Source organism: Acanthochromis polyacanthus, chromosome 1 (genome assembly GCF_021347895.1).
Source record: "Acanthochromis polyacanthus isolate Apoly-LR-REF ecotype Palm Island chromosome 1, KAUST_Apoly_ChrSc, whole genome shotgun sequence".
Classification (NCBI taxonomy): domain Eukaryota; kingdom Metazoa; phylum Chordata; class Actinopteri; family Pomacentridae; genus Acanthochromis; species Acanthochromis polyacanthus.
The window spans coordinates 51410638-51437038 of record NC_067113.1 but is presented as its reverse complement, the minus strand read 5'-3'; the positions used below and the strand labels follow the sequence as shown (position 1 = coordinate 51437038).

The following is a 26401-nucleotide window of genomic DNA, read 5'->3' as shown; positions in this document are numbered from 1 at the left end:
GATCTAAAGGCAGAACAGCGTCATAATCGACTCGAGTGGGAAACCACTGATGTTGATTAGAAACAAGCAAGATGGAGGATGGCTGGGTTCACTAGTGGATCTTTTTTTCCCAGCTCTAAGGAGAAAAATGTCGGCGTTCTGTCTGGCATTGTACACAAAGTGGCCGATTGAGGTAAAAGAATGATGTAATGGGTAGATATATGCCATAGACAAAAAGCATGTGTGCAATTTATTGATCAAATCCTCCAACATATGGTTATGCTGTTCATTTGACTTTTAAACAAAACAACACACATCTACATGTTGCAAACTATACACTGTCCTCTTACAGTAGGAGCTAAAAATGTTCAACTCCTACCTTGCTCTGATACTCACCAAACATGTCACTGATACATCTGTGGCGTAACCTGGATGGTCGCGTCTGTGATCGTGCCCCAAAAAATGTCCGCCAACTTCACCTAATCCTTCAGGAAGAGCAGGACAACATTTCACAAGCAGTATCAACGATGTCAAGAACTCCATGTGCCACAGATAAGGGACTCTCCTCGAACTGCAGTGCGAATTTTGTTGTTTCGTCTTTTTGTGTTGAACAAAAACTACTGAAAAAGAATGGATAGAGTTCAATAAAATATTACATGATGCCTTCATACTTTTAGCCAGTGTATCGTCTCAACTAATTGGATGCCAATGTGGTAAGTGTTGAAACAGTAAAGTCATTCAGGTCAAACATTTACACCAGTTACACTTATGGAGACGGACTTGGTCCCGGTGGATATGGCCAAATATATTCTTTAGGGTTATCCAAAATGTGTTCCATCCGCATGTGCATATCATATGACAAAAATGAATAACATTAAGAGAAAAAAGTAGAGTTTAAAGAGCATTATGTCAAATACATATTTCAGGAGGTGAAACTACACAGGGTTCCTACAAACATACAATAATCAGCCTCAGACAGACACCATCTATACACATTGAATGTTTTATTAAAAAAGAAGTTATAACAGTTTATTTTATACACAACTATTTATGAGGTTATAAGCCTATTAATAGAGAGCATTTGTCTTTTTGACAAGCATGCCCACTTCACAATGCAAAGAAAAAAAAAAAAAAAAAACGAGGAGAATAAAGGTGATAAAAATAAGACCAAGAATGGACTTTTTTTTCTGAAAAAAAAAAAAAAAAAAACCTTTTGACTTTTTTAAACCCTCAAGTATCACACACTAGGTACCAAATATGTAGTTTCTACTTTTTTTTTTCTTTTTCTTTTTTAAAAAGGATCTGCCATTTTCCATGCTGTGTGTGCCTGCTAAATCCCCTGATGGCAGCGGTCGGCCACCAGCTCGGGGCACAAAACAACACAAGCACAAGACAGAACGGGAGGTTTGCATCAAGCAGAGCCTCGACTCCACACCAGAAGCATGCAACTGCCCGGGAGACACAGTCAACACGTGGAGGGGGGAGGTGATTTTACAGGATCAGGGTGCTGCCTCTCTGCAGCTGTGCTGATAAAACAGAGAATGGGCCTTGGACGTCTTGTCTATGGATTAATGATAGACCGGTCCATTCACTTAGCTCAAGCCCTTCATCCTTATTACATCCAGCAGGACGTGGGAGGGAGTCTGCAGTTATGGCTCTGTACGGGGCTTCCTCTGCAGGTTTGCAGTGAGAAATTTTGAGGACCCATCAATCACTGTGGCTAGTTAAAACATTATCTGTAACTCTGTGGTCTTGAAGCAGAAGAGGTGGAGGAGAGAAAGCCAAAAGGAAATTAAATAAAAGCACAAGAAACAAGTTTTTTCCATTCATTTTCAAAAATAATTTAGAATTCAAGTTGCGATGGGAAGCAGAATCATTCACTGGCTCAAGGACATTTTCTTGTAGTTCTTGAGTTAAATACAACTCAAATTATGAAGGCAGTAATCAGTTGTGTTGACACTGAATAAGCAAATGCGGGGAGAAAAACAGAACAATGGAGGCCACTGAAAAGACCCGATAGTTTACCGGAGCAACTCCAGGCCACAGCTGAGTATATTATGTATTTATTGCTCAGCAGAAGCAAATAATGCTGGAAACCAAAACAAGAGTGCTTTTGTTTCTTCTTTTGTTGTTTAGGAAAAAGACAAAAATGTCACCAGTTCCCTGTTGCACCACTGCATCATAATGTGCTCATTTATTACAATTCTCAACTTGGATATTCTATATTTTCAGCACACGAGTACAATACTGCACAAATGTTAAAGTAAAACAAGATTTTCTGAGTTGCTTATAACAAAGAAACTTAAGCTCAAGTTGTCATCAGTGTAATAATTTAGCTGAACTTCCAAGAGTGGTGCTTGATGACCGAGATAAAAACAAAAAATAAGGGCTCTCTGTGTGAATAAACAATTTTATCTGCAGTTTAAGGGAAAAAAGGAAACACAAGCCAATCATAAAGATGGGAAAGGCTTGTCCTGTTCGTTGATGTATATCACAAACCTCACCACAAACACATGGAAAACATTCACGTAGCTTTATACTGCCTCGAACATGCTGACGATCACAAAAGTTAGCTCTGCGACTGTTAAAACGGCTGAAAGCTGCCCCGAGCTAACATTCAAAACCTCCTCAGGCCCGATGAGAGAAATTATCCCAGAGCTTAAAACATTTCTTTGACAAATATCGGCAAATTAAAAACAAACTGAGGGGCGGTGTCTGCATTGAAATGTGGTGATGTCATGAGCACAGAACTATAAGTCATGCTCATGGAGGAAATCTGTTTAAAGAGGGGCTGAACCACACCTTTGATATCTGTACAGTTAGATCTATCAGGCTCACTACAGACCAAACATCACCCTAGTTTGAAATCACTCACACTCATCTGTACAACTCTGAATCTGAAAGAAGAGGACAAGCAGGCATGTCTATGGGGTATCTCACATATTAACCACAAAACAGACTAAAAATCGGATGAATTCTTAATCAGGTAAGTATACCAAACTACCTAACTCTATCTGTAACACAGCCACATAGCGCATGTTTAGTTGAAGTCACCACCCAGTAAAAACTAACTATCCTGACAGGTCAAAAACACAGTTCAACAAATATTAGCATGATTTCCATCCTCGCAATAACCTTCCAGGTGAAAACGTTAAACCACTACGCAAAATGCAAACAAACTGTATTTCAAACCTGAGCCATAAAAGTCTAACGCTAGCTCAAATAAACCTCGTGCCACTCAGCCCTGGGTAATTCCCCCGTAATCTGCAACAGTGGGAAAAATTTAGAAGTCATACCACAAATTGCACAGGATCAAATTTGCAGGAAGAGGAGAGTAAAAGTAGGTCAAAAGTTGAACCAATGTGCTTTTCTTAGTTATTTTTTTGGCTTTTTTTGGAAATGTGTTTTTTTTTTTTTGTGGGTCAGCGGCCATGTTCCTTTTGTGATGAGGCACAGAAGAAGGGAGTTCAGATCAGAGGTGATGAGGTGACTCACCCAAAGCGCGATTCAGGCCTCGAACCTTCCACTTTGGGATCCACAATCTGCCACAAAGCAACCAGTGATTCTTTACTGCAATCTACGAAGTGAATACATTTCAAGGTTCTCTAGGTAGTTCGACTGCCACGGTAGCCTCGACGAGCAACACCAGGTCAGTGCTTTTTGGGTTCAAACACTGAATTTTCATGAGGCTACACGGAGGTGTCTTATCTTACAAGATATACGCTGTACACAAAAAATTAAAATAAAATCCAAACATGTCGACCCCCCCATCGGGAAAAATAAAATGTCAAAGAGTACAAGAAAGGAAACAGTCAAAACTCAAAGCTGCGATTGCAATTTCTTTCCACGCATCATGGATTTTACATCCTCACCCGCCACATTGAATCAATAATGAATAACGCATTTTTTCTTCTTCTTTTGAGTCAAATCTGTACATACGAAATCAATTCCCCTCAGCAACAACAACAAAAAAAAATGCTACCAGCCTAAATGTCATATATTGGGGGGTCTTATTTGACCCAAATAGTGATCCTGGTAAAGCAGACAGAGTGTGGGGAAGTCCAGTCGATGCAGTCGGGGTACATACCACAGGTCAGACCAATATGAAGGGCATGCATTGGAGCAAATTCAGAGTAACAGTGGAATGTGAGGAGGACCGATACAACACCAACCTGAATGGAGAGTCACAAATCACTCTTCAGATCCGCTCAGTAACCATATGACCATTTTGTGTTTGGACTTTAATGCCGTTTCCTTCTAAATACACCAGAAAAAGTGAGAATAATCTTTCTCTTTACCAATAATACTAATATCATTTTTAAAAACAGGATTATAGGTGGCATCCTGCACAATGTGAGCCTCCTGACGTGAAATATGAAACCCGTATGGTCAGATGGTTAAAGGGTAGCTCTGGTCTATTTTCAGTTCCCATAATACCAACTGAGTCTGACCAGAATGTTCACTAAAACCTCACAGTAGAGCCACTTCCGTCTTCACTGCCTAATTCTACACATACAGTTTGTGCTGTTAGCGCATACCCCACAAATCCAAACACCCAAAGCACCCCAATAGTGTCTTTGTCATCACATTGCCACTCACCCTTACAAGGAGACATGCATTAAAATTGTTTTCCAAGACCTGACCTTGTTAAGCATGTATTTTTCAGTACGCAGGCTGCTGCAGCAGGTCAACAAAGAGTAACTAAAAACGAATGTAACAGCCAAACTGAATGAGATAAAGAGACATATTTTGATTGTCTCGGTCAATATGTTGAAAAAGATATGCTCAGGAAGTATTTGAGGTGGATTTACGTGCGTCAGTAGGCACTACACCTTGCTTAAGGTGTGCTCAGACACCTTGTGTGTGATTGTGCGCTTTAAGAATACTGTCTTGACTACAGGATACACTGTGGTGGTGTTCACCAAGGCAAGCAGGACCTAAGCAGCTCTGCAGTGGAGCGACTAACAAGGGGTCAGAATCAGTTAGCATTGTGGAAAAAGAAAGGAAACTATGACTCAGGTCAAACCGGAAAGTTATACTTTTATGACGTGAAATTTGAGTAGAGAAATCCGATGTTCACAGGGAAAGTTCCTACATGAAGCACCTGACAAATGCGGAGATGACAGGCAGAGAACGTGAACGCAATCGCGACAAATCTGTGCAGGGAGAAACAGCTACAGAATGGGAGGGGTGTCTGTCAAACACACCAAAGGCTAGATATCCATAAAAATCCTTGTTTAGTAGTAATAATAATAAAAAAATCAACTTGTTTAAATATGAATATTATAAGTCTGCTTTTTTCATGGTTAGGAAATCAAATATAGTCTCTGTGGGGGGTTAAAGGAGGGGGGCGGGATGGGGGAGCCCTCCTATTACTACAACTCCATGTCCTGGGCTTCGTCTTCTGAGAAATCAGACATGGAGCTTTCAGATGAAGAGTCGCCGGCCCCGTCTTCCTGCTCCTTCAGAGCCTCCTCTGTTGCATATTTCTGGATGTACTCTGTGGAAGGAAGAGCAAAATAATGACTTAAAAACAAGAGTTTTGGAAAGCAGGAAAACAGCTCGCAGCATACAGTAATCTAAGAACCCTGATCTACAACCAGGAATCGACAAACAACAAATTTTATTTAGGCTGAACCTTTGATTTTCTGCTTGTACTCTTCTGGCCGATGAAGGTACATGGCAGCTGCATCTCCATTCAGGGGATCAATGGGGTTTGGGTAAGCCAGCAGTTGGGGCAGAAATGACTCAAAGATGTTGGTCAGATCTGGGGAGGAAGAAAAAACATGATTAGTGAAAGAATTAAGTAGACAGGCAATGACATGAACTGGCGATCATTTATGGCAGGTACTTTCCAAATCTAACCATTAATCTGAAACAACTTGACAAGGAAATCCTCACCTAATATTTCACCAATAAAGTGTCTGATATAAAGTTAGTGGCTCTAATAATGAGCCAAATTAAGACTAATCAATCCACACAGTGATGACTTTACAAAAACTATGGATGGTGCATGTACTAGCTAGCAGGGCACAAATTTAAAATCCTCAGCCCAAGAGCTTCATAGAGGCTACAACCACACTAATCCCTCTCTCATGCTAGCAGGCCTCAGTTGTTCCTCAGAGCTGAGGCCTGGCAGAAAACCTGCAACTCTTCTTTCCCCTTCTAGGTGTCACTGTTGGGTCTGTTCAAGTTGGGAAAGCAAAACACTTGCCTTGTCTACTGTGTAGGATTATGATGTTTAGAAGATTAAATCAGCTGCTGTTGCCCACTCTCCCTTTGTAGAGACTCATTACACACAATGCTCAGTTGATTGGCCTATTCTATGCAGGTTTGTCCAATCAGATTTCCTTCTTTTAAACACTCGACACAACAATCCCATTAGCACCGTACACAAGGACAAAAAAAGCTAAAATAATCCAAATGTAATTCTGTAGAAAAGTTGACCTGATTTAAAGAAATGAGAAGACACCACTGTTCCTCATTACTAAAGTTACATGAATACCATTAGTCTGAAGAGCAGTTCAAATAAATAGAGAGGGATGCTGAAACATCTGCGAGATATATTAAGTCATTTACATTCCTCAATAGCTATTTTAGCCCTGTGGAGGGGACGTAATGAGAAATTAATGAGGAAATATACTGAGAGAAGGGCACAGGGACACAGAGAGGAGCAATTTGGTGGGAAACACACAGTACAAACACTAAGTATAATTGCTGCCATTGAGAGCATGTGAGCACGTCTCTTACAGCTGACAGACAATAAATCATCCCTGTCAAAGGTAAATGTTTTCTGACCTTGCTGGGTGAGGGTATTACCTCGTTAGTGTTCACTTTTCCCCCCAGTAAGTAGATTAGGGCCAACAGTGCACCACTGTCTGATGCGCCCACGCTTACGAGCTAGTGGCTGCAGGTCTTTTTTTTTTTTTTTGTGCTGATGGCATCGTGTCAAGTTCTTCACACATAATCACACGAGCCTCAGTGAGGGAACTTAATATGGACGCATACGCAGCGAGGCCACTCACCATAAAGGGCTGTCCATGTTTGGTTGATGACATCTAAGCACACTGTCCCTGACCTGGGAAACCGAGAAGAAAACACAGTCAGAGGGTCTTAAGGGAGGGAAGAGGGAATCTGTGTGTGTTTGTTAAACTGAATCTTTCACTGTTCAGTAAGGGCTGCGCCACGTCAAAAGTTCTTCGAACGTATCAGAGAAATGCTAAATTAGTGGATGCAACAGGTGTAGCTGTTCCAGCTGTCAGAAGAAATGGTGCGCAGTCAACTGTACAAATCCTGTCAACTCGGAAAGTTGTGAAATATCATATGATGAGTGTTATGACTTTAAATAGACCAATGAATTACCTCAGGATGTTATGTCAGGCTTAAATAACCGAACCCTGGCATAAACCCTTGAGTTTATTATTGTTGACATGTTGTTAACCACAGAACTCCACAGAGAAATGGAAGTTATATTATAATGTTCACTACGGATCTTAGATGCTATTTGGCTGTGGTCCATTATGTTTTAGGCCTTGTCCACAATAATATGAATATCTTCCAAAACAAACATATTTCCACACATTTTGGCCTCTCATCCACACTCAAATGTTATACATCACCCAAACAGATAATTTTGTGAATGTAGATTTTATTAACTCCAGTTTATGTGAATTCATGTAGACATGTAAAGCACAGAGTTTGTGAAACAATCGTCTCACGTTGCCCGCTCATTCTGTAATAGAAAATCATCATGCTGTCACACTGCTATAGAGAGAGAAAACACTATGACCACTTCTATTCCTTACTTTCCTAAACCAATCTCAGCTGTTGTGGGTGGGGCTAATCAAAGGATGTTCACATAAAGTAGTGACGGGTGAAACTGTTTTGGTGGAACATTCAAACGCCATGACCTGAGCACTGTTCAAAAATGGATCATTCATAAACAAAAAAGGCTGCCTTACTGCACAACTCAAACCAGCTGCAAAAAAATTAAAATTTTAGTGTGGTAGGTTGATGCTTTTGTTAATGTTGCCTGTCTGCTGGGAAAATCAACCAAATGTCACTATTCGAAATAGTGATATTTCATCAAAATCACTTCACATGTATCAATTAAAAATTTGCTAAAAATAAACCATTTGCTTTCCGCTGCATCCGACAGTCACATGACAAAAATTCAGGGACTTTTTAGCTTAACTAAGCTGAACCATAGGCTGTGTTTACATGGAGCAGATTGGAGATGTGTGGAAACAAAATAAAAATGTACATAGTAAATATCTATGGTATTCCATTATACCCAAATGCAAAATCCTCTGCGTCTGCATCCACTATTTGAAGTCCACAGAATTGAAAAAATAACAATGTTCTTCCAGTTCTCTGGTGCATCCTGGTCCGACATGCTTATTACTATTATAGTCTTCCGTGTGACCTCATGTGAACAGAGATGTCATGTAAACGGACGGCTTGAGGGCAGAATTTTGAATTTTTTTTTTATTATTTTTTTTTAAATGGAGGGGCAACATATCCGTATTCGTGCAAACATGACCATGAAAATGTTGCCAGTTGCCTTTTGGTGATGAATGCAAAATCTCATCATGAGAAGTGCCCAAATGAACTAATGTTTTTGGCTTTTGTGAAATTCGACTGTCACATCTGTCCACGTCTTCCCAAGGATCATGATATTTTTAACATGTTAACAATTTCACAGCCCAAAACTTGCCATAAAACATGAAAATCCAATTTAAAAAAAGCATTAAGAAATACTGATGATTGCGACCAATGTTTGTGGCAGTATTTGATGAGCTTCACAACACAATAAACGGCAGCACTGCTACTATAAATAATAGCGACAATACAATGCAATTGCAGTCTGAAATCCAAAACTGTGAGACGACACATGCTCAAATCAACTTACGCTTCATCAATGTTGGGATGAAAAATCTTGTTCATGAATCCTGAAAAAGCAAGGTAGACATGAGGACATTGAAAGGAAATCTCAAAACATGACATCATGACTACATGTAAAGGTCGAACTCCTACCTATTGATGGTGATTTGAATGGGTATTTATCAGGAAGATCTACTCGAACTTTCCACACGCCACCCTCGTACGGCGCTGTACGGAAGGAGACACAATAAATAATAACAGAACATTGCAGAGCACAGATGATAGACTTTTATTCCACAGAACATCAAATCCCATTCTTGACACACTTAAATGGATTTAGAAACTACAGAGTTATATCAATTTTCTCCACAACATGCAAGCTGCACACATCACCTCTCTCTGCCATTTTATGCAGCAATTTATTTCAGCCCAGGAGGATTCTTTACTTCCAAATTGCTTCAAATACTACAATGACATCAAAGAGGAAGAAATTCTGCGAGTGTGTGGTGCCCTCCCAGAATAGCTGTGTGTTACAGGACCCTGGTGTGCTGTACTGAAACTCACCGGCACATAGATGACTGCAAAGCTACTCACTGAAAAAGAACAGCAGCGGGCATGTGCACAGAACAATGCCATTTTTATTAGACATAGTTCTGAAGCATCATAAACAGGGTCAAACACCCACTTCCTCTCTTTATTGATGCATAAGTGGCAGTGGTTTTGCTGTGACAGATGTTGCGAATAGCAAACGAAAGAAGTATTTCCTGCTGATGAGGCCACTCTCCTAATCCAAATTCCCCTCGAGCCTGGCTCCTCTCTGCTGTACACATTGTGGCCTCAGGCCTGGTTTCAATCCATTTTACGTTCCTGGCCTGCAGTGAAGAACCGCTCTTTATGCTCCAAGCAAGACAATGACTTATATTCCTGCACTGGCAGCCATCAGGACAAAGGTCATCATCACTTTATGTTCTGTTTGGAATTCACCTAAACATCATATTGACAGTTTTTAACAGCAATGTGAATCAGCTTTTACAAACAGTCGAGAATATGTCTGGACAGAGGACGAGGGGTTATCGAAAGTGTCACACGTGCAAACAAATGCTGTAATCTGTTTAGCATTTCTGGCAACCTGCATGAAAACGATGCCTAAATCCTGCAGCCACTTTCCGGAACAAATTAATTAGCAAGCAGCAAATTAAAAAAAAAAATCTGGGCTGGATCAGAAAATAGAAATACTTACTTCCTTGTGGTCCAAAAAACTTCACTACAAATTCATTGAGTCCACTGAGGATGGTGACTTCATGCTTGCTCTCGATGCTGGAAAGCTGTTAAGGAGAACGGCTCCACGACTGCACACACATGAGCAAACACGAGAGACTAATTCTTAGAAAAAATATCACGATCACCTACAATTTAGTTTCTCTAGAAAATGGTAATAAATTGTGGTTGTTTCCGGTGTAACACATCATCACATACATTGCTACGAGAAGGTGATAAGACAAGAAGAGTCTGACCTTTTTCCTCTCTCCTACGCAACATCGTTTTTATATCATACAGAATGATGAAGACTAAAGAGAGAAATGATAGCTTTTGACAGATAATGAAAACAAATCAATGCGGGAAAATTACACTCTACATTCTGTTCTGACCCCGAATCCTGGAGACGCGCTTTCAATGACAATTGATAGCTTTATGCCAAGTTGCTCTTCTGCACATTGAATTTATACCCTGCACTGAACATGAAGTGTTCATCCATCCTTCAATCTGCCACCACTGCAGCGCCGCTATTACACACAACAAAAATATAAACGCAACACTTTTGTTTTTGCTCCCATTTTTTAGGAGATGAACTCAAAGATCTCAAACTTTTCCACATACAGAATATCACCATTTCTCTCAAATATTGTTCACAAATCTGTCTAAATCTGTGATAGTGAGCACTTCTCCTTTGCTGAGATAATCCATCCCACCTCACAGGTGTGCCATATCAAGATGCTGATTAGACACCATGATTAATGCACAGGTGTGCCTTAGACTGCCCACAATAAAAGGACACTCTGAAAGGTGCAGTTTTGTTTTATGGGGGGGGGAGGGGATTCATCTCCAAACCTAACATCATAAGAGAAGTTTATGCCTGTCTGTAGAGGAAATCAGTATTTTCCTCTGCTACTCCAGTTACACACATAATTACACCAATAATAAGCCCTGAGGAACAGTTGCTTATTTTTGTTTAGTGTATCAGATGGCAAGCCCAATATTACACTATGTGGATATAATTGATGCTCACTGTGATCATTCTTGATCCACACAATAACACAAAATCCACACAAAGAAATTATTTTTTCTTCATGTGAGCAGCGGGAACAATGACAGGAAATAAACTGAAGCAACAAAGAAACAGAGCAAGCAAATAAATGAAAAGAAAATTATGAAAATAAGAGTGAAAAGCTGAAAGCGGACATTACAGAAGGTGCAAGACACAGGATAAAAATCAGTTTTCCATGCCACACATTAGCAGCTGGCTTGTCAATCCTGATTGAATGTGCATCCCATAAGCTGCAGCGCTGACTTTAAAGGGTTAAATCAAACTGGAGGTTATTTTAAGCTCCAGTTGAGTCTGCTAAGAGCAGACTGAATCCCTGGCTTCAGCAAGGAAATGTGTCATTGTCAGACAGAAGAGGAACCTCTCTGTCCTGACTCGTGTTGGAGTCGAGAAGCCATTCTGGGGCTCTTTGAGGCAAAGTCCACGACAGAGTGAATAACCTCTGACTCAGGAGTACAATCATGTAACTTATGAGCAAAACAACAACTGTGCTTAAAGAAATGCTCCTCTCACTTTATGCAACATGCATTATGTTTACATCCTGCAGCTTCTGCCCTTCATGTAAGGACATCTATGCACCTAACCAGTAGTGAAAGCACTGGTGTGTAGAACTACACAAGAGAGGGCAGCAATGCTGAAGAGGGGGATGGTATGGACTGAGTGTGTTATGTTATAGAAGACAGCAGTGAGACATGGTGGGGGATAAGCTATTAATGGGGTTGAATCAGTCCCTATTATGCTGCAGACTAATTGACACCGGCCATACCGACTGAGGAGGCAGAAGAGATCCTAATGTGCCAAATGAGCCTTTGACATTTCACTTTTGGGCATTCCGTTTCTGCCCATGAGGTAGCCTGAGCTAAGCATGGTAGAAATTTCTCATTTACCGAAGAGTAATTTGTCTAATCTTCTCTTAGCCATGGGTCAGGTCACCAGCAAACCTGACCTTGGGATGGCAGAGATCCTCATGTCAAGGTATCCTCCTCTTGTGTAGGAAGCTCTCATCTTTTCCACTCTCACGCATTTAAATCAGAAAATCGTGATTTAGGGAGGAAGAAAAAGGAAGATAAGCAAACAGATGCAACTCTGTGAAATGACAGTTGGCTTCATTAGTGGACAAAGCTGAAAGGATTCTCTGTTACAACAGTTACACAAATCCCAGGAAGAGCAGGCTCCATCTGTTTTTTGCTTTTTTTTGGTAACCATTGCTGGGAGGAGTGCGAGACACAAATCTATTTTTTTCAGAGTGACTTGCTTTCTTGGACTTTGTTCAGTTTGCAGGAAAATTAGATTTGTCGTATTTTAGGACAAACCATCAACACAGTTATTTACCAGTGACCAGACTGGACATGTGTGTCCAGGCATCACCAGTTTATCTGCATGCTTTTCTCTAGTTATTAGAGTCAGAAACTACATGGCTCTGGTAGTGATGCAGCAGTTTTCTGCCAGCTTTGCCTGTATAGAAGCCTTTCCTATAAGTGCCAGCAGACTTTTTTTCCTGTATTTTCTGTGTCTGTCTATGGATTGTCCAAAGCGCTCTGCTAGTCACAGCATGGATTCTGCTCAGTTCTCCCGTCACACTGGATTTGCCGTTGCGTATTGAGTTGCGACTTGAACACTCAGCACTCAAAGTAAGATGGAATTGTATTTTAAACCACCTTGAAATAAAGAATTTAGCTTGCGAAATCTGCATTTCATGTGTTCTTTTGTTTGTTTTTTTTACTGTCCAGACTTTCTAAAATCAATCTGGATATGCCCAAAAACAGATCTTGGCTGGCATTCTTAACAAGGCTTTGGCCCATATGAATACATACTATTTATTTCAAAGAAAACACTCTGCAAACCTACCTTTTTTCACAAGAAACTAAAATTAAAAACAAGCATAAATGCTAGGGTTGCTGTCTTTATGGCCTATGAACATTAAAATAGTAAGATGCTGTTAATGAAGCAGGAGGTAAGCAGAGCGACTAGCTCACATTGTATCGAGTGACTTGTGACCTTTACACGCTTGTGTTAATGATGCGAGTCTGTTACACACTCTACATCACCTGTAAGCAAATGTATGTAAGTCAAGAGACGTTCAATTTTGAACAATGAATCTGGCTGGACGGCACCTTCTGTCTATCACCAAACAACCTCGCCCTCAATAAAATTCCCCAAAATCACCTGTATAAAGACTTTGCAGTCTTTACAGATTTGCCAAGTTAACAACCAAAGCAGAATCAAACCCAAAACTTAATTTAAGTTGATGTGACTCTTCCACAACATTGTGACACAATGGTTTTAACTCAAAAGCTCATTCCTTTCACCCAGTAAGTAGCAGCAAGTCACAACTCCCTCACACCACAAAGAAATTTAGCAGGACTGCTGAAACAGAAGGTAGCTCCTGGTAGAGCTTGTAAATGTCCAAAATGCTTGATGGAGTGTAAGACAGACTGATAGCGCATTTGGCAAACAGCCGTCAAAAACTGAGAGAAGTAAATATGTAAACCGTCACCAAAACTGGATTGGCAGGACACATGGTACATACTAATTAACTAGGAGCTTGTTTTTTTGTTTTTTTTTGGGGGGGGGGATAGGTAACATAAGGTGTTTGCATGCACATTATACGCATATTTGAGGTACTAAAACGCTATTTATGTGCTGCTAAGGTGAGTAAAAAACAAACACTGCAATATATAAGCTGATTCAGGCAACACACATACAAGTGTGAAGAAAAGAAAATCAAATAGAAAATATCAGTCACTAATTAACACAGTTGGTGCGTTGTAAGCATTTAAAAGGGTTACAGATAAATCCTCATATGTCCAGAGAATGTGTGTTTTATATTATGGAAATTATGTGCATATAAATCCAGTCATAGCACCCAGCCAGGATTAAATGGTCTCAACAACAGCATATTTGATCAAGGATAGGTATTTACTTGTTCTCCATCCCTAGTATAATGACTATCTGTCCATCCCCCCACCTTGGATTAGTATAGATAAGTCATAATCTGTGGGTAGCACCGGGTCAGTATCCTTTTATACACGCATATAATCTGATACACAGGGCCCAATCAATCCAGAACAGCATACACAAGCATCCTCACATGACCCTGAACTGTAACAGCAACCCAGTCTCCAGTGTCAACACCGTTTCAGCGCCAGACTTTCTTTATATAAAGACATACTCTCTTGAAAACACTGCGTAGAAAGAGAAGGTCAAAAAGCTACTTCCAAACTATCAACTACCTACTTAAAGTATGCTCAAGGACTGCGTTCAATGCTATCCTGATTTTTTTTTTACTTTATACTTTATAAAGTGCATTTAAAATACTTAAGTGCAAAAGTATGCAGTAAATAGTATTTACGGTCGCGGTCTAGACATGTCTTGTTTTCTCTCTGGTCCGTTCAGGCAACTATCCCTGTCTGACCCAGGATCAAAATATCCTATACTGACCAAACTCTTTCCAAGTATGGAAAACAAACATGATGGAGAATCACAAACAGCCCCTCTGTCAAACAATGCGGTGTCAGATACACTCAAACATTTCCGTCTTGGAAACAGCAGTTGTTGATCTGGTAAAAGGGAGGGATTGGTGAGTTTCAAAGCACTTTCCTGTCTCTCTTATCTTTCTTTTTGAGGAGCAGGAGGTGAGGGAGAGTCCACTTTATCTTCCATCACAGCATGACTGCAACATTAGAAACTATCTCTTTTTGGTATATTTACAGTTTCTAAAAACAATCGAAATGTTTCAATGGACTTTGTAGTAACATCAGAGCAAAAGATTACTTCAAATTACATGGTCATGATGTAAACAATCAAAGTTAGCACAACCTAGAGAATGAGGGCCTGCTTAGAACATACAATACTCTGACCACCTGCTGATATCTCCAGCTTCTAGTAATCCTTTTCAGACATGGAGAGAGCACTGGGTTAATGAATAACTGAAAAGACACCATGATGAATTTCCAGTTATTAATAGCAATGGCCAGCAAAGGAGACTGTTCAAGACGAAGCTTGTGTTTCAGAAGGAAAAAGCAAAGTTGACGAGTCTGCTTGAAAGACTCCGATATCCCATAACCTCCAAAATCCAGCAGAGAAGTCAAACATAAAAAGGAGAAGAAGGCTAGGCAGCAAAGCAAAGGGCTAGAACACAGGACTAACGGGTAGACAATCAAGAGGGTTGCTGAACAGTGAACAGCAAAGTAAGATGCCAAAAAACAAGCACAGAAAAAGTAATGCAAAGAAAATGACAGCTAATATTGGCGAACGCTGATTTAACCTTGAAAGCAGATCTATGGATGTGAGTGACATGTTGCTGTGGACTCTATGGTGACAACAACAATTCTGTCTGTATGTATACTTGGGCTGTAGTCCCCAGGTCGATCTGGTCTTATTCAACGAAATTCTCATTAAGTCGAAAACAACCAGTGTTACTTCCATTTCAGGAGAAAAGCTCTGCATCAACAGCATTCCAGGAATAATCCATTAATTTCAGTGGTGGGAGGAACAGACTACCTGTAAACACACCTTTTTTCACAAGTTTGATCTCAATCTGAAGAAGATTGTTGCGTTCAACTCATTTGACATTTACTCAGAGGAAATTAAACTAATTCACACCACGTCAAAGGAGTCGTTTATGCATTTTGTTAAAACAAGGGGCCAAAAACTGGAGCTTAAACTCTGGAAACAGCAGTTTGCACATCACAGATCAACCACCCACACGGCCTGTCATCTAAAAACAGTAGGCTAACTTGTGTGTGTTACATTCTTTAACAGTTCTATTGCTGGAATCGCAAGTTGATATTGTCCTCTTTTCAGAAATCATATAAATATGGGCTGGTGCACCCTGGTGTGCTTCAAGTTGGCGGCTATCATTTTAGTATAAAACAACCAAGTGAAAATGATTAAGTACACTTCTAATACTAGCCTTTTCTGTTTATCTCATAATCATGCAGGTTAATAAGGCTAGCAGGTTGAGTGTGCTGTGGTCAATGTAGATAATCTAAAGATAACACGCAGACGTGTTACCCCATGACCTACTGACTAAATGAAAAACAGGTATGATTTCACTCACCCAAACAGATGAAACAGACTTCTGAATTTAACTTTACTGAGAGGATTTCTGTTACAATACTTCATCGAGTCAAACCAGATTCAAACAGGATTGAGAGGGCAATACTAGCAGGAAGTCTGGTTTCTATTTGCAACATCAGACGGAAGTCAGGGCAGTAAAAGAATCAGAGATAGGTTGTATAGCATCGAGGTGAGATAACATAAACCACAAGAACTTTGTCAGTTTAGAAGAAACACTAACTTCCACATAGACCAACTTTTTTAAGGGCACATCTTTGTTTAGAGACGAGAAACTTTGAGGCAGCGACCGCTCTTTCGCTTTCTCTGCCTCACAGACTAATTCTAGTAACAATGTAAAATCAAAGGCCTTGCAGATGAAAGGCAGGAAATATAGCAGCTGTCCTCAGGGTGTAAGCAACGGGTAGGCTTCCTCCACCAACAGACACAAATATAAACTACCAACAGAAACGCACTCGCTAATATTCATTACCTAGAAAAGATACAGAGAAGGCTCATTATTATGACTTCTGGCTACATTCTAGAAAAAGAACAACAGAACTCAGCCATGTGCAGCCGGACAACAACAAAGTCAAAAGCAACACAACACCAACAGCAGAACTGTTGGTGTTGGGCCATACTGAAGAGATGGCCCGAGGAAAAGTATTATCAAGCTCAAATGTGAGACTGAGCTGAAGAAGGATGTTTGTTTGAAATCTCTGCAAGCATACATCTTTACATATTCCTTCTAAAGTCCAATCCTGTGCATAAATGTGGTTGTGTTTGTGCATTCAACTTTGTATGTATTAGTGCACTGCCCTGAGCCGAGCAGGATTACTGTGTGACCTCCACCACTCTCTGCTGCCTGAAAACAGAGGCAGCTAGTGTAGCACAGCAACCATCCTGCCACAGCCGCAGAGAGAGTGATAGGCAGGGTGTTGCTGCGAGAGTGTGATTTAATCAGCTCAACACAAAACAAACACCATTCTCCCCTGCAGTTGTCACCAGACAATCTTAGTGACCCACTATTCCACTCCTCTTCGTCTCATACCGCGGTTAACTTTTACCCCAAGCTGGTTCTTTTTCTTTTATTGCTCATTAAGAATAGCTCTCGCTCAATGGTAATGCAGATTTGGAGCCCGACTGAACCATTTTCTACCCTAAAATCCCAGCTCATTGACTCCGCGGACACATAATCCTATGAATACACGGCGAACTAAAGGGGAACAAAATGAGAATGAACCAGACGAGAAGCAGCAGCTGCTATTCATCCGGGCTACAGTTGGTTCAATACAACTGTCGTATCTTTAATTTTCCCCATTTTACATCTACAAAGCTGTAAATCATACATTAATATGCAATTTGCCTGCTGCTGGCTTTTTTCAATATCCCATGTATTAGATTTGCAGTAATTCCTTGGGGCTTCTACAAACTGAACCAAAATAAATCTACCACTTATATAAATTTAGCTAGTTATATTTGGCAAAATGCTAGAAAGCTATACCACGGGTTCATAATGTTGTTGTAAAATACTACAATACTAGCTCAGATATTCTTAAAGCTTTTCAAAGTGGGAAGCCTTAATCATGAAATGCCACTTCAGTGTTCTTCACATCTGGATGCTGGTCAATGATAGAACAAAGGTACACCTTAACAGGGTTTTGCTGGCAGCTTGACCCATTTGAAAACTGTGGTACTCTTCACTGCAATGGTTCCAAGTAACACTACGCTTACTTTCAGTTTGGTCTCACAAATTATTACAGGAAATGAGAAGCATTTGAATAAAAAGGAAAAACAAATAGTTGGATGTCAAGTTCAGAAATTGCCACAGTCATAAGGTTTGGTTAATAATGAGAACTTGTTTTGCAATAAAGATTATTTTGATGTCAACTACCCCCGAACTATTGGGTCATAAAGACTGCTGCTATGTGTGAAAGATCTTGGGCTTTGATGTTACTGATGATTCATTTATCCATACCAGTCACTCACAGATCACAGTACGGGCTATTGTTGTTGCTGAGTTCATGGCACAATTTATGTACTACACAAGTAATAATGAAACAAGGAGGGTACTCTCTTGCTTATATCACATCTCCTTATCTGGTGCTTTCTCAATATTCCTTCAAGTTGGAGCAAAACGCTGTTTAATGTGAACAGGTTGTCCTTTGGACGGCTCGCAGGTTCGGTTGTATTTCAGAAAAACAAAGAAGCACTCTTTTCAACTCCACTGAAAACTAGGACATGCTCAAAACGTTAAAATACTATCTCCTCAACATCTCAAGTGTGGTGTTATTCAGCAAAGCTGGGCTTAAACTGTCTGTTCTCGAAGCATCCAGCTCCTTCTGACACATTAAGTGTCTGAATACTGATGGAGGACCAACGTGTGCGGTCTGTGCAAAAGAAAACCTCACAGCAGGTTTTACATATCAATGGACATATGGCCCCAAAGGCCTGACTCACTGAAATCCATGTGTAAATGTCTGGTAGATCCACTGGAAGGTGGATGGGAAGTAAATTAACTCTGTGAATAACTGTTTAATTTCTGCTTTGAAAATTAAAAGGTCTACATCCAGAATTTTACATGTTTGAGATCGAATATGACAAAGGATTAATCACCAACTGCAATTACAGCAGTTTTATAGAAGCTAAAATAGCTCACATAAAACCTCAATTGTATAACGGGCCTTCCATCATGTTGAAACTGTGCACATTTTACCTGGTGTAAAAAAAGACTGTCTTCTCAGCTCCAAGATGTGCCAGCACAGATGTATACCATTCACTCCACAGGATAAAACACCTCAGGATGAAGCTTTTCAACCAACATCACAGTAGCAGTTCTAAAATCTCACCAAAATGTAAAGCAGTTATTGCAATCCACAATTTATGGAACCAAAAGAAAAAAACGCTACCCCAAAAAACGAAAGAAACAACAATAGCCAGCTCAACAATCAACAGTTTGTCCAAAATATTAATCACTTTGCAATGCAGATTTGCTTTCAGTTAGATGCCAGCCTCAGTACGCTGATGGCTACCTCCCAGTGTGAGAGCTGAAGCAGCACAGAATTGAACAGGCTAAGTTCTTTGTCTTCGCTGGTGAGAGATGAGAGCCCACCCACTGCAATCAAATGTGAATCCTTCAGCTGCTCCCCTCTCAGCCCTTCACTAAATCAACAGTCTATTTACAGCAATACCACCGAGTCTGTGTGTGTATGCACAAGCGTCTGAGCCGTGTGCGTGTACGTACCAAATGATATGATCATTAATGAACACAAACTGAGCCAGAGCAGGAGAAACAATAGCCTGAATCTGAGGCAACAGTCTAATGAGCAAACCTAACAGACATTACAAGATTCGAGGCATATCCTATAAAGAAAGAAAAAAAAAACTTGATTTCATCAGACATGTTGAAGAAACTGCTAACCTGTAATTCAGTGTCATCCAAGGGAATTTTATCAACTGGACACAGACAAGACGCACACAGCGGTAGAGTCGCAGATAGAGTCAAGCATAGGGTGTGGATGGTGGAGGTTGCACTTTTGTGATAAAGCACTTTTACGATATGCATAGGTTATTTTAACTGGAAACAAAGCATTAAGTCATTTTATGTCAGCATTTAGACAAGTGAATTCAGTGTCACTGGCTCATGAGACCAAACATGTAGTCACCCCACGGTCACTCCTTCGATTTTCCACATTAAAGCACCAGTGCACGTGAGTGGCAGAGGCAGGCTGAGCTCCTCAGTGCCAGAAAAAAAATCATGCGAAACAAAGAGAGGAACTTCAGTCCATCTGTTTTTCTAAGGGAACTCAGCCATGCGGAGAGGAAGCTTCACTGTTTGCACTATGGGATTAACAGTGAGGGCCTCAAATCTCTGACTGTCAGAGAAGCTTCGGTCCTGGACCCCCAAAGCAGGACTGTCAATCAATGGTGGGGGTCCCCTGGACTAGAAGGGGCCTCACCCACAAATTACTAGGTCATCTTTATGTTTACTCCTGAATAACCGAAAAGGATAGTAAACAGGAGTTTGGTTGGATCATTTATTATTTTAAAAGATACCTGCTTAGCCACAGACAAAGAAACTGGAGCACATTTAGGCTTTCAGACTGACAGCAAAACATCCTTGAGATTGTGATTACACAAAAGAGGCACTGACTCTACATCAGTAGGCTGTACAAAAGATCTTGAAATGCCACAGTGAACGTCAAAGTTTTCTTTTTTCACAGAATATTGGATAGTTGGAGAGCAGACATGTTTTAATCCTACAATCACATTATTTTCATGAATATCAGCACACACAAAGCCCAATAACCCCTTATAACTCTTGAGACGTGTACTATATTTGACTACATACAGGTTTTCTGTTTTGTTGGACTTGATCTTGTCCTTAGTTCCACACAATCACTGGTTGAGTTTTAGCTTCATCCTGTAGATTAAATATTAACCTTGATTCTAAATGTACATGGACTACAAAATGGTAACTGGGTTTTAGCTTAGCGACACAGTCAACGCCTGAAGCAAGCAGAGTAAAAAACATTGCTACATGAACTTCCATCATCAGACACAATGGAGATTTCCACCCAAACAACCTATACTTTGACAGGAAATGAACTGCAACGTGTTTTTGTTCATTGTGCTCCTTTACACCTGCACCATATCCCATTTTGGCTGGCAGCATAATACAAAATAGTACTGTGGCTTGGAAATGTTCTGCAACCTTCTTAGCTCCTTTGTGTCCATGATTGTAGAATTACTATACCACAATAGCAAAGCATGCTGCTAGTTTGTGCAACTTCATCACCAGACCAGGGCTTTCCCCATTCTTGCCATGGCTTCATCACGCTCCTATTCATGTAATTAATCAGGTCAGTCAGGAAAAGGCAGAACAACACTGGCTCCTTCCCTACAGTAAACTGCATCTAGTTGGTTCAGTCCTGCCACAATAGTGCCAAGTGCAGTGCAGTTGTCCATGACTGTGTGACATGGTCTGACACAGCAGCAGGAGGTGGAGGTCACAGGGGCTCCTGTAAATGAGAAACACAAAGGGCTCCACTGCTGATGCTGTCCGGATGTCATGTTGCAAGGGCACAATGGGGCCGAAACACTAAGCGGAGAGCAGATAAAGCTCAGGATTGGTATTCCACTTCGGAAGGGTGGAGGGATGTAGTGGGGAGGGCGGTCAAAAAAAAGCAGGGAGGAGGTGAATCCAACCCCGACAAGCCCGTTCTCGGACTGTGGACAACTGAATAAATTCGGATTACTAAAGGCCAAGTGCTGCCTCAACAGTCACTTTAGGTAAAAAAGGATCCTTGAAAAGTGAATGATGAAGCACAAACATGCCACATGACAAACCTTTCACATCTGCTTCAGCTGATTTGGGGGTAAACTGCTAAAGAAAAGCAAACACTGGTGTTGGTGTCAGGTATCAGGATGAATACTAGGCCAGATTAAACAACAACATGCCTCCAAACAACTCCCAACAGTAGTCAATGTAAATCAAAAGTGGCCATGCATGTTAAATTTGTAATCCAGTCACTGTCAGATGTTCCAGCAGTAGCTGAAAGCTTACACAAAAAAACTCAGATGAGATTCTTCAAATATCAACAACATTTTCATCGACCTTTCTGAAAAAATATTTCTGAAATAAGATTTCATATATAAACAAATAAAGTCCTCAAGTCTTCAGCCTCAAGCCATTATACACATAAATACTTCATGAGACCTATGACCTCAACAGAGACCAGAGAAGTCACAAAGGGAGGTTTGCTGATTTAAGAGAACAAACCTTTACTTCTTGATGTTAAAAATCCATTAACTTGCCTAACTCTTGTAGGAAAGTATACATTTTTACTTCCAAAGGGTAGTGGTTTTCGGAACACATAAAGTGTAGAGTATGTTTACGCAAAGCCATTTTTTCCAAGTACCATCCTCATTGTTATCCAACCTACAAATTGAAATTAATGGCACTGAAAGTTTAAAAATCATTTCGGTAAAACATATTTTTGTGAAAACACATATTTAGAAGATGATTTCTTCATTTTCTCTTGACTATATTGTACAAATTGATCTACAGGTATCTTCTCTGTCCCATTCACTGCATTAAAATCCATAGGTCAGACACCAGAGCTTGTGCTAGCATTCACAATAGGCTCAGTGCTTTGTAATTGACCTGTGCTCAAATTCCAGCAGCTTACTGCTTGAAAGTTTTTGTAAAGCGAGTAGACCAATGATGAATGCATGCAAATAATAGCACAACTTCCTACACAGAACATGCAGTCAACCCCACACAAGCTGAATGTAAAGCTCTATGAAACACCACACTCAGCTAAGATCTTTATTCAAGAACATCATGTTCCAAAATGGAAGCAGCATGTCCAAGAAAAAGTGAGAAGACCTAAGGTCAAAAGTTACAGAGGTCACTGGAAATAATTCTAATTTATGGTTTAAGAATTCAGTCTATTAGAAACTGGATTATAAACGTTGTCTCCTTACACACAAGGCGATGAGTTTATACAAGTGGTGGGAGTGAAAGAACAAGAACATACAGAAACATGCAGTGCAAAGTGAGGGTAAACCAACAGTTAATCCTCTTCCATGACTAGAGCACTAGATTGTACAAAGAGTTAAGGCTATTGGCATGTAAACACAAAGACTGTACATTCACAACTGAAAGCAGGCTGCAATCCATCGGCTGGCTTAGGACAAAGCTTACACCCAGTGATACTACATGTTGAGGTCATTCTGACATTCATTTTCACAAATTCCCTCATGGCCTCCGCTCTAGATTCTCAGCTCTCCAGTGGCCCCAGCAAATTAATGTGTGAGGCCTCTCAGAAGCTGCTCCCGTCTGAAAGGCGGTGTGAGTTTCAGGTTTTGGTTACACCAGGGGGAGACACAGGAATAGGGAGCACAGAAAGAGGTTTCTTCCTGCTAGTTTTGCTTTGAGGACGTAAACAGAAGAAAGAAGACCCCCTGGAGTCTGGAGACCTCCTTACTTCAGCCACAAAAAACAGCCGAGTCAGCAGTGAACCCATGTTCTTTGTAACCCAACTCTGAAGACCTGCATTTAAACACACATAGCTGTCCTCCACAACACTTGCTGACCAATGGTCTTACATGGTAGGGTAAAACACACACGTCATTGTACAGAATTGAGCAGGTGGCATACAGAGAACCTGCTCTTGCTTGTCAGTTAAGAAGCTCAAGAAGGAAAGGGAGTGTACAACTACTGCAAGTCAGCGTGCACAAGTGTGCGGGAATCCTTAGAAACACTTGTTCTGTCTACCACATCACCCTGTCATGGCTGCCATAGCTTACATATAAACGGTGTTGAGAGGGGGAAGCATAAACTTGCTCAAACAAGCACAGTTTCTAGCTAGCAAACGTAACAAAATGCCTTAGGCATAAGGCCAAAATAACAAGAAACATGTAGCTTGAAAATAACTGTGCTGATGTGTATCTACATATTGCAGTCACATGCAGTTTCAAGTGTATCGACCTATGATATTCAACTGATGAAGAGAAGCAGGATGTAGTATGAAATGCAGAATCAGTGTTGCAGGTCAGATATAGTAACAAAACTAACTCAGAAACCAACAACTTCTCAATAAGATGAAAAACTACCAAGACTTTCAAACTTTTCCTTTTTAACAATCATGCTGAACCTGTTGGGGCAACTTCCCCTTGTTTTTGGTTTAATTTTCCCCAGCCCTCCTCTAACCCCATATTTGACTAAGCTTTACAGCCATCCCATCAGCTGTTCTAAGTCCCTCCCTCTTGTGGTTTCCGGCTAGTAACAGGCTACCCAATCATTAAGCTGGGTTCCACTGTGCTGGGACAAAAACAAAACTACTTGTTCATACTGTTCTCCTAGAACACTGCATGCACTGGAAATGTATTGTTATGGTCCACTTTTAAAACTCCCTGTGTCAGCTCTAAGTGAAGCAAAACAAATAAACCTGCAGTACAAAAGTAAACGTGGTGACAAGGACTTGAAAAAGAGAGAACACACTCGATGCTGCTTAAAAGTTAAAGCATTCCTCAGTGAAAACGACTGCAGCCACATGACACCTGCTGTAGCAGTTCAAAAAACAGCTGCCACACTCACTTCTACATCCAACATCTTCAAAACAACAAATTAGCACCACTACAAAATGATACAAGTTGGCCTTGCATACATTTGGCTGCAAACACTGAAGTACAGTGAGACACACTGATCAGGTGGCCATTTTGATGTTGAAATTAACCAACAGACTAGCCAGGCAGCTCAGCAGCGTTACAAGGCAACATTTCAAGTGGCACATACAACAACATCATCACAAAACCCTTGGTGAGGTTACAAAGCAAAGCTAGGTAGACCCAGAATGCTATACACGCTGCAATATCGCCAGCGTTTTTACGAGCAGAACAAAAGACAGCAGCATTTTCAGTTAACGTTAGCCTTACGTTATGTAAACAAGCTCCAGTGTCAACGTGTGAAGGGGCAATTTGACTTAACTCAGCTCCGAAAAAACAGCACGCTGGACAAAGAAACCAAATTGCCACAAGGTGTTTTATAGGGTCTACCGCTGCCACATCTATTGGTGGTGCAACAAGATGAAAGACATTCCTGTAAAAGGAGGAATAACGTTAGCGTCTCTTCGAGATGTTGCAGTATTTTTCAAAAACAGACAACAAGCTAGACAGCTAATGTTAACGTCTATTGGCAAAATACGGTGCAGCAAAAATGCTGAAAGGACCCGTGTCCGATCTGATTAGCTAATACAGCTGTCCCGATAAGCGACTGGAGGTTCGCAGGACAGAAATAGCTAACACTTGGCTTTGCTAGCAAAATGTTGTTTACACAAAACACCAGTCATTCACAGTGAAAGCTCTTTCTGCTTTGGGGTACCGAGACAAACAAGCAGCACCGTTAAACACTTTGCTCATATCACATTTCCACACAGAGCAGGACATAGCTGACTAGACAGCGACTGAGAGACTGTTGTTTATGTTCAGAAAGGATACAGTTTCACCACATCGGTATCCATTCGCCTTTTACCCGGACTTGGAGACGACATTTTTGCTATTTCCACCGCAGAACGCCAGTAAGTACGCTGAAAGCTAGCCTCCGAAACGCTAGACAGTCTAGCAAGCGGTACTATCCGAAAGTTAACATTTGCTTCCAGAAATGTTCACAGCAAAACGTCCTCACAGTTGAATGTGTCTCTATCGTAATGAGTAGCTGAGCTAACGTTAGACCTCTGCCGTTCACTGCCTCTCAGCGTTCTGACCATGGTTCTGACAAGCAGGGATCCCTCCGCGCTACGTCACATATGTGCGACCGGACGTCACCAGCAATGGCCATATTTGTAGTTTTATTTGGAACACCTTTGGTTTTGTAACTTTACTTTGTAAAAATATTTTTTCCTTTTTAGTTGATTCTTGTTTGAATTTGTTCTGCCATTCCTTTTTGTTTGTTTTTTACTTTATTTTGTCAGCTGTGTTTATCTAAAGCACTGATTCAGAATATCGTTAATTATCAATATTTTTGCGCTTCTGCAATAACAATGTGGAATATCCCTGTTTAAACATAAAAATAAAAATCTGCAATAGTTTATCATAGGTACAGACTATTAAATAAAAATTTGCAATAAATTTTAAAGAAAAACAGAAATACATGCAGCACCACCTACATGATTGTTTTCTATATGGAGGTTTATTATAAACACATGAAACATTACTACTCCTCAGGATTTTGCAGTTCATGTTGCCCTCATTACTGTGGCACTGTCTCGGGCTTCGTCTTCCACGTGTCACCCCCACATGCTGGCTGTCACCCCAAAATGTCTGGCACCAGCTGAGAGCTCTTTTGAAGAACAAATTCTCTCAACCATGAAGTGGGGGTTCATAAATCTTTCAGTCTTTTATGTGGGGGGTGTTGTGCATTAAATCACCTCCTTTCTACTCTGATCTATGAATGAACCACACTTATGTGAAGTTGAAATACACAATATTAAAAGACAGAAATGAGACTTGATCAAATGAATGTTTTCCAGAGTACAGCTATGGTTAAAAATACCTCCATCGCCAGCATGTGCCCTCACACTATTCAATATGAGTCTTTTCTATAAAACAGATGAATCTAAAGCGCATACTGTGTTTGTGTAGCTGTCCTCCCTC

The 26401-nt window shown here is 40.6% G+C and overlaps 1 protein-coding gene across 1 annotated transcript; it reads right to left on the bottom strand.

Moving 5' to 3' along the window:
- Window positions 1-966: 966 nt before the first annotated feature.
- ube2h (ubiquitin-conjugating enzyme E2H (UBC8 homolog, yeast)) lies at window positions 967-25533 on the bottom strand. Its single transcript, XM_022196559.2, has 7 exons — window positions 25247-25533; window positions 10103-10179; window positions 9016-9090; window positions 8891-8930; window positions 7005-7057; window positions 5618-5746; window positions 967-5479 (listed from the first exon to the last, which is right to left on the bottom strand). The coding sequence occupies exons 1-7, from the start codon at window positions 25297-25299 to the stop codon at window positions 5355-5357; spliced, it is 552 nt and encodes a 183-aa protein (XP_022052251.1). The 5' UTR covers window positions 25300-25533; the 3' UTR covers window positions 967-5354.
- Between the last annotated feature and the right edge of the window lie 868 nt (window positions 25534-26401).